This window comes from Anastrepha ludens, chromosome 5, assembly GCF_028408465.1.
Source record: "Anastrepha ludens isolate Willacy chromosome 5, idAnaLude1.1, whole genome shotgun sequence".
Lineage (NCBI taxonomy): Eukaryota > Metazoa > Arthropoda > Insecta > Diptera > Tephritidae > Anastrepha > Anastrepha ludens.
Genome location: NC_071501.1, coordinates 88742377 through 88751920, shown reverse-complemented (window position 1 = coordinate 88751920; position 9544 = coordinate 88742377). Strand labels below are relative to the sequence as shown.

Below are 9544 nucleotides of genomic sequence, written 5' to 3'. Positions count from 1 at the left end.
GCCTTCTTTCGCTCTGTGTTGGCCCAGTATTGTGGTCTTGAGGCGCATATTCTGTCACAATGATTCAGCGCTAGCAATGGAGGAAGCGCAAGGCAGGAGAAGTAAAGCGCAATTTATATTTCCTACAACCTGGCTTAAGGCATTCATCAGCTTTTTTGCAACAAAGGAGTGGAAAGAGAATTTACTGCAAAGACGCCAGTTGAAGCCACAACCATTTTTCCTCCGGGGTAGGCGCTTGTAACTGTATTTGTTTGCATTTACGTTTTCATATTCAATTTTAGTGAAATCTTATAGCCACATTCGATGCGAAATTAAACTCTTGAAACACACAGCCAGCTTGAGTGAAACAAACGCAGCAGTTGAAGTCGACCGTGAGCTAGAAAAGTGTCGAAAATCTTTTATTTTCTTAATTCACTTACGAATTTAGTGGCGAGATATTGCAAATACACAAAAATCATATAAAAATTCTATATAGCCATCGTCTGGTGTGTAGAGGCATAGAACAGAATAACAGACCAAGTTTTGCTATCACTTCGACGCTTGATCGGTCGGTCATTTACATTAGATTTGTGCTGAAATACATTGCAGAGGTGCCGAAGTGCAGCGCGCTGATAAAACCGAAAATTCAAAACGAGCAGAAAATTTGTGAAACACAATTTGGAATATTCCTTTCTTGCGGCCCGATGACGTGTTTTTTTCATAAATGAACTCATATCGAAAAAAAAAACAAAAAAGAAATTAAAACAATTTATTGTTGCGAATTTGTGCTAATCTGAGGGTCGTCGCATTTGTGGACTATTGATTCGTCGATCCTAGTTGCGAAACGTGCATACGAGTATAAAATCCGTGTGCTTGGGCATTTGAATTGCGCAAAAGAATAAAAGAACTCGCAACAGCAAGAAGCCAAAAGTAGTGGAGCAGCGGCAAACAGTTGAAAATCTGAAAATTTTCGAATTCAAAAACACTTAACAATAACATTGTTGTAGTGTTTAGTGCAAATTAAGTTACTTTCTAAATTAATGGAAAACATTTTCGCTTGGCCAACCAAATTGATTTTGGCACAAATTAAATACCTCAAATTGCCAGCCACACGCGCCCAATACGCCGAGTGACAGAAGAAAAAAAGTGATAAAAAAAAAACGCTCATCCACCAAAGCTACTGGAGTGCAAGTGACAAACCCGTGACAATCGTGAAAACTTTGGTGTGTGTTCTTGTGTCCCCTAAAAAGGCAGTATTTGGCAGTCTTTTGCTCTGAAGCCAGCGGCAGTCTCGAAATATGACCTCAATGAAGTCGCATGCGATGATCGGTGTGGTGTTCCTGCTTTGTCTGGCCATCGGCAGCTATGGACGTGCACGTAAGGCGATAAATTTGATACAAAATTTTTTTTATTTGAACACTTTTAGTAATATCAAAAAACCTATTTAACAAACTGCGCTTGAATTTGGTAGTGATCGCATAAGAAATAATGTGAAATTCAAAAAAGGATCTATCTCCCCATTTTAATGCGCTAAATGTTACATTTTCTTAAATTATACTCCCTTGAAAGGGTGCCACACGGAGTAGGCAATCATACCTAGATAATACCTGTGACAGACTAGATTAAGATGGATACTCCACACTTAGTCATGAAAAAGTATAATCACTACTGTTAACAACAGGCCCCAGATAGGAAAAAACGAAAAAAGGCAAGACATAGTGAGAAAGTGTATGGAAAACACAGCAGAAACCCCCAAAGGGTGCCAGTGCCAGTATTTTTTTTCAGCTACAAGAGAGGTCTGTTCAGGAAAACTGTTCGCAAAGGGTTAGTTTAGGTTAAGTTAGGATAAATGGTGCCCTTATGAGGGGCCTACTTGGCTGGTCAAATAATCACAATTCGTCCGTTGTGATACCATAAATTAAACAGAAGGAAAAGAACCAATCAGGTGTAAAAAGGAAGAAGGGGCTTTGGATTAGAGGTTGACAACCAACAGTGGGGAAATAAAAGAAAAAGAACCAAGCAAGTGGAAAAAGTAAGAAAGAGGCTTGGATAACAGGTTGGCGACCAACACTGTCTAATTAAGTTCGTATAATCGCTTCAAGCTTCTGATGAATTTCACAAGATGTGTGATATTTAAACCCGCAATATCCGCAGTTGTAGTAAAAAAGTGGGATCCCAGATGTCAAATCCTTGCCCGACGAGAGCAAAGCAGTGGAGAAGAAGGTGCTGAGATGGCTCCACCTCATCCTCTAGACAGCTTCTGCAGAAAGGACTTGAAGGAATCCCAAGTCTCACTGCATGGACACCTAATGGACAATTTCCGGTAAGAATACCTACCAAATTCGAGACTTTCGGCTTTGTTAGCCTTAAAAGTTTCCTCGAGTCTTCCTTTGACCAGACGGATCTCGAGGTTTTGCGTATTTGGCACTAGTCCAGCGCTTGCTGAGTTGACTTGAGTCCCTTCTTTCCAGGAGTAGACCACAGACTCACAAGAGAACCTCAATTCTGTCGTTTTGCAATGAAACCATCTCCAGGGTCCCGTGTATAGCCATGCCATCAACCCAGCAGGTTACCTCTATGCCACTCTGACCGGGAGCCTAAATGAGCTTAATATCGAAGTATTCGCACGCAATCGAGAGAGAAGTTAAGCATTTCCGGACTAATTTCGAATGCATAAACAACGAGCCCCATACTATAAATACCGCCTGACTGGCGAAGTAAATATTTACGTCCTTTAAACAAGCAATTCACTGCGTCCTTACTTGCGGCTATCTCCACTTCGAAAACACTACAGTGGTCTGGAAACCTAAATTTGAGTTTGATGGGGAGCTTCTCGCAAAATACTCCTCTGTCAACTGTTTCGTCCTACTGCGAGCCATCTGTAAACATGCAATGAAGAAAATGTGATTCCCTTGGCAGGGACTCACCTAAGCAAAAACATCTTCCACTTCAGTAGCTGAAGATGATATGCTTCATCCTTTTTTTCACAACTGGGAGTTACAGCAACGTTAGGTGATGTTGTGCTGCAGTTTGAGTCTGGCTGCATGGGATTCAATGGCCGGCGGGTGTACTATGAACACAGTGGTCAGTGAGGGTATATCCTTTCTATACATTTTATTGATTGTTGAAAAACATTTGGTACATAGGAAAGCCGCAGACTCTTTGCAGAGCCTACAGGATTGCATATACCTCCTGATATGTCATTAGCTAGACTTAGACAGTGTTAAGAGATCCGATTCCTAATGGAACTCAGAGACAAAGTAATCTTTTTTGACTCTAACATATCATACCGGGCGATACCTTTTCGGGCCAACATGAATGTTGTGATACCCCGGTATTCAAGTCAAGGCAACATTGTGTCGGCGAGCTAAATTCGTGAAATATATACAGGGTGGCTGATGAATTTTGCTACATTAAGAAACTCAAATAACTTTTTTTTTAGTGTATGGAATTCATTTATTTTTTTTTTTCAAGTTGAAGGTCATTAAATTTTATTAAATGTAGCTTAACTAGTTTTAAAAATAATTGAATTTAAATGCCCCCCATGCTCGTTGACACAAGTGCGGCATCTTATTAAAAAGTTGTTCACTGCTGCTTTGAAAGTTGCGACAGGAATAGCCGCAATTGTTGCCCGAATGGATTGTTTTAGTTCATCCAAATTTGTTGGCTTTGTTTTATAAACTTCTTGTTTACATAAACCCCACAAGAAAAAGTCAGGTGCAGTAAGGTCAGGCGACCTGGGGGGCCAACGAAATTCGGAGTTTCTTGAAATCAGTTTATTGGGAAATTTTCGTCGCAACTCTGTCATAACAGTCTGGGCTATGTGAGACGTTGCCCCATCTTGTTCAAACCACACAGAGTTGAAAGGAATTCTCTTTCGGCGTAGTTCTGGATAGAAAAATTCTTTCAGCATTTTCAAATAACGGTCTCCAGTAACCGTAACGGTGTGACCATTTTCTTCAAAAAAATAAGGCTCGACAATACAGCGTGAAGAAACCGCACTCCACACTGTCACTCGAAGAGGATGCAATTCCGTCTCGTGGAGTATCCATATTCGACAATTTTGTTTGTTCACATTGCCGTTTAAATCGAAATGGGCCTCATCAGACATGAAAAGGCAGTTTAACATGTTTTGGTCTTCTTCCACCATTTGCAGGATCTTCTGGCAAAATTCCAAGCGAATCGGCAAGTCTGCTGCATTCAGTTTGTTAACCATTTGAATTTTGTAGGGAAATAAGTCTAAATCTTTGTGCATTATTGTTTGCAAAGACTGTCGGCTGACACCAAGTTGAGGAGATAAGCTTCTTGTTGAAACCCTTGGATTGCTTTGTATAGCTGCAGCTACAGCAGCGATCGTTTCCTCCGTCCGAACTGGTGGGTTTCGTGATAACGCCTTCTTGCGACTGTTCCTTGCTCAGCAAAATTATTCGCCAGGCTCATTATAGTCCATCTGCTCGGGGGATCGCCGCCAAACATCCGCCTGTACTCTCTCTGTACCAAAACTACGGACTCCAGTGCGTGATAGCGGCGGACTATCCAAATTCTTGTTTGCGTGTCCCAGTTATCCATTTTAATAAATTTTAAAAATCAATCTGCAAATTAAAACAAAAATGGAACAGATAACTTAAAAAGAAAAAAAGTTATTCAATTTTTTTTTGGTAGCGGCTTTCATCAGCCAAACTGTACTTTCAGTACTGTCGTACAAGACTAGAAGTCACTATCACTCAGCCAAGATAATTTAATTTCTTTTCCACTGAAAGGTGCGAGTAATCTCGGACAGAAACTAGAAATAGTCTCAGATAGAAATATCCTACAACGTTACATGCCATTGTAAACCCAGTTTTTAAACTGACTTGAGGTCAATGGGGCCTCAAGTAGTGTTCGTTTTGTCATTCACTAGAATTATACTTGAGACTTTTGGGTCTTAGACTCGTACAAGACCACAGCAAGCCTTTCTGGACAACTTCTAAAGCTTTCTGAATAGATTAAAGGCGCGGTAGTCTCCAAAAAGTGCTCAGGAAAGTGGAGTCTATGCTATCGAAATTTCTCTGGCTTGTATCCAGTCCAGGACTATCGCTACTGCAGCATTACTTACCCATTTTTGTGTGGTGTTTTCTGCTGTTTCAAAAAGCTGTTCTTGGCTCCCTTCCGCAACTCTTAGAGGAAAAAGTAAGCCAAAAGAGTTGCAGCTTAGGCTTCGAGTGCCTTTGAAAGGCTTTGATGTTGTTTACCTGGCAGGATGACCCACCTATGGATATCATCAAGGCAAGAATAGTATTTTTGTCGCAGCTCACTATATTCTTTATGAAATGATGGATGAAATGCAAGAGAGTTTTTACTTTGACCAGTCATGACTGCTTATGGACCAAAGACTGCTAGTTCTTCAAGATGCTTTAGCTTTTACATAGCTTAATTTTGTATTGCATTTATATTAAAGTAGTAATCACGCCAAAGTAAGTGAAGTGATAATCACACCAACAATTTTACTAGCAAAATATTTACATCAAATTAAAAATTAAAAATATTTCCAAGTAAGCAGTAAAAAAAAAATAATTTCTTCTTGCATTTTCTTTTTCATTTCAAGGTGACATATGCCTGGTACAGCCGTCCATCAATGGACTTTGCGTCTCATCCACTTTGGGTATCGTCTACGACGTGGAAACTCAGCGCTGCAAATATATGGGTTGTAGTACCGATAAGAAATTATTTGCGACGCTGGAGGATTGTGAAAAAATCTGCAACAATTCACGACATCGTCGCCTACGAATTAAATACAACAATAAAACGAACAATGTGAATAGAGAAGAATAAGAAATACAAACAAAAAGGGCAACAGTGAAATGAATTGTGACAAAAAACAAAACAGTGCATTTTACGCTCTTTAATTTCGTTTAATTTTTATTAGTTTATTTATAAAAAATTAATGTATAGTAAATAGCAGATAAGTGTAATTTAATTTAGAAAATACATTTTTTATTGAAAAAAAACAAATAATAATAATAAAAATTAGTGGATAATAAGTTTTGTTTATGGAATTGAAACAGCTCGTACTTCCTATCAGATTTTGATGGATTATTTGTTATTTTTTTATTGAAATGTGAAAAGTTGCTATACCAACAAATACCAAATTTTGTACATCGTAATATTTTAAGAGATAATGAGTATTTCAAAAATGTTTTTAATATGAATATATGAATTGCCTGTTCTCTATTACTTGGTGAGAAAAGGCGGTTGTTGTAGCGTAGTGAGTTTGTTCACAAGTATAGGGTGGGCCATGTAAAATTTGCTTTTTGAATCGGCTATAAAAAAAAACTAATCAATATTTTTTCAAACTTTTTTTTGTTTTGAAGATTGAACATTGTCATTTATGAATAAAAAATAATATCGTTCAAATGACAGCCACGACTGGCTTTACAGGAGGCCATTCGATCAACCCAATTTTTAAGCACATTTTCGATTGTTTGGGCTCCAATTTCATGAATGGCAACTTCGATTTCGTGTTTTAAAGCATCAATCATCTCTGGATGGTTCGCATAGCATTTGCCCTGAACGGCTCCCCATAAAAAATAGTCCAACGGGCTTAAATCACAGCTCCGAGGCGGCAAATTGATAACGGAATTCAAAAACGGTAGTCAAAAGTTCGAGTGTAACTTTGGCAGTGTGACAAGTTGCACCGTCCTGTTGAAACCAAATGACGTCCATGTCATCCTCTTCAATTTTTGGAAACAACTCGTTGAGCATGTCACGGCAACGCTCGCCATTTACTGTAACCGCGGCTCCTCGCTCATTTTCGAAAAAAATGGCCCAATGATGCCGTCAGACCAAAAACCGCACCAAACAGTGACTCGTTGTGGATGCATTTGCTTCTCTACAGTAACGTGTAGATTTTCTGTGCCCCAAATCCGACAATTTTGCTTATTGACGTAGCCACCGATGTGAAAATCAGAAAAGAAGAGGAAGACTCACCACTTTGGAAATAGGTTTTCAATATTTCCCAATTTTGTTCAAGGGTATAGCGTCCCATTTCGTAAATGTCAAACCTTTAAGTAAATTATGAACACATTTGACATGTCATTTGTGTTACCATTCTCAAAAAAATAGGTGGTTCAAAACGCAAACGCTATACAAGGTGGCGCATAATTAATCACCCCATCAGAATATTTATAAGTTTTGCAAAAGTCGCCGAACGTCATGATTGACACTAGCGAACTTGATAGCTGCAGTATACAGGATCCGGCTCTCGAAGTGTAACCAATTTCAGACCGCTCGCTCAGCTGATGGACGGGAATCAGCTGTCTCTTAGTTGGCTAAATGACAGTCCAGAGTATTGTTTACAAGCGCCTCCGCCGGGAGTAAACGCGAAAAAAAATCAGTAATTGATTTCAAACGTAGTAATGTGATTGCATTATTTTTGGCTGGAAAATCACAACCAGCGATTGTTCGAGAGCTCGAGCACCTTAAAGTAAATAAAGTTATGGTTTATCACACCATTACTCGTTACAATGGTACTGGTAGCATCGCGAAACGTCGTGGAGGTGGTCATCAAAAGACTGCAACGTCACGTGGAGTGTTTCAAAAAGTGAAGAAGCGACTTGAGCGAAATCCCCGACGAAGTGCCAATCGAATGGCGAAAGAACTGAAAATATCTGACCGTAACATTCGCCGCATACTGAAAAAAGATCTCAAAGTCAAGCCTTACAAGATCCAAAAGGCGCATGAACTCACACCAAAACAGCAACAAATCAAACTTGAGAGAGCAAAGGACGAGAAAATCTTTCAAATTGAGCAATTCGTAAACTCCCAAAACTATAGGGTTTATTTGACCGACCGTTCATACGAGAATTTGAGTCACCGATTGGCCACCACGAGGCAACACCCGTCACAGATGATGGTTTGGGCTGCTGTAACCGCAGATGGGCTCTCTCCAATCATTTTCATCGAGTCTGACGTCAAGGTAAATGCGAAATACTATCCGGAAAGTATTCTGGAGGTTGCTTTGAAGCCGTGGGCAGGCAACCATTCCGGTGGCAGACCATGACGGTTTCAGCAGGACTCGGCACCGTCTCACAAAGCTCGAGTGAACCAAGAATGGCTAAAATACAACGTTCCGAACTTCATAACGTCCACACAATGGCTCTCAAATTCACTAGACGCAAATCGGATGGATTATTCTCTTAAGACCATTTTGGAGAGCAAGGTCCGAACTAAAAGATTCACCAGTCTCATGGGGCTGAAAAAAGCCATTGTCCACGAGTGGGCCAAAATACCTGCAGGTCACATTCGGGCAGATTGCGATTAGTTTCTGGACCTTCTCAAGGTCATAGTCAAGGTAAAATGTGGTTATATCGAGCTAAAGTAAATTGATTCTTAATTTTGTATTATTTTCACATATTTTTTACTGTGAATTAAATAAAAGTAATTTTCAAAACTACAATAAATGTATGGCCTTTTTAATTGGTTACATTTCGAGTGCAGGGCCCTGTAAGGTATATGCAAGGCGATTCAATAGTAATCTTCCAATTTTCTTTTTGAAAAACTTTTTTACTAAATAAAATAATAATAGTTTTGAGTGATGGAAATCTTTATTTTGACCTTTGACGCATGACGCGTTTGCAAAAATTAAAAATCTTCCGATAGCTTAGCACCACTTTGTATATGAATACATCGGCCCTTAAAAGTGTTGAAATTGCAATTTTTCTAATGCTGAAGTGTGCCTTGAGTCTCTCTCCACAAAAGTCACACTGATGACAAATACAACAAAGAAGCTTCTGTTTACGGCTGCTAATAGAAGCAGCAAAATATTTGTGAAAACTTTCCAAGCGCTTAAAGGCTGCCTTCTGTTACTTGTGCTCCGCTTTGTGCTAGGCACGTGCATTTTAGCAGGTGCATGCTGTGTTATCAGTAAATAATAAATAATGCGTCTCTTAATTCGCATACGGACTTGTAATCAATTTAATGTGTTTTCAATTCCCACAGCAAATTGTGGTCACTAAAAATTTACTATGTTTTTAATACTAAAGCCCTAATAGGCACTCATTTATAGGTACCATATTTTAACAAATATTGGGTGTTTTTTTTAAAGGTTGAGAACTTAAAATGAGAATACAAAAGAGAAATATTGTTGGAATGGACTTTTTTTATTATAATCTGGTAGATAATTTCGGGGTATTTATTTTTCGGACATGATATCCGCCATATGCCCGCCGCGGCTACAAGTTACATGGTCCAAGTCCAATTGACGGCGATGTTTAGCTGATTAATTTTCGGAAACAAAAATTCAGTTAACATGGCTCGATAGCGCTCACCAGTCACCGTAACGGCATCCCTTTCCTCAGTTCGAAAGAAATATGGACCGATGACGCCGCCAGCGTGTAAGCCTCATGTAAACTGGACTCCTTACCACCTTGAGTGAAAACCATAAAGTTACCTTAACCTGGGTCCCGGGACAACGGAACATTGAAGGTAACGAAAAAGCAGATGGACTGGCAAGAGGGGGATCTGCCGTGAATAACGTTCTTGGAGAAGCGGTATTCACACCATTAGGTGCAGTCAAGAGTACAATTTC

General features: G+C 39.5%; 1 protein-coding gene across 1 annotated transcript; it reads left to right on the top strand.

Annotated features, from left to right (window-relative positions):
• The first annotated feature begins 316 nt into the window (after positions 1–316).
• On the top strand, positions 317–5999 carry LOC128864385 (uncharacterized). The gene is made up of 2 exons (XM_054104017.1): positions 317–1356; positions 5564–5999. Exons 1-2 carry the CDS (start codon positions 1278–1280, stop codon positions 5788–5790), a joined length of 306 nt encoding a protein of 101 aa, XP_053959992.1. The 5' UTR covers positions 317–1277; the 3' UTR covers positions 5791–5999.
• The last annotated feature ends 3545 nt before the right edge of the window (positions 6000–9544 follow it).

What these genes read in the sequence shown, in the direction of transcription:
- LOC128864385 (XM_054104017.1), top strand. Translation starts at nt 1,278, where the DNA reads ATGACCTCAATGAAGTCGCATGCGATGATCGGTGTGGTGTTCCTGCTT. An exon ending in CGGCAGCTATGGACGTGCAC is followed by an intron (nt 1,357 to 5,563) that starts GTAAGGCGATAA and finishes TTTCATTTCAAG; the next exon opens with GTGACATATGCCTGGTACAG.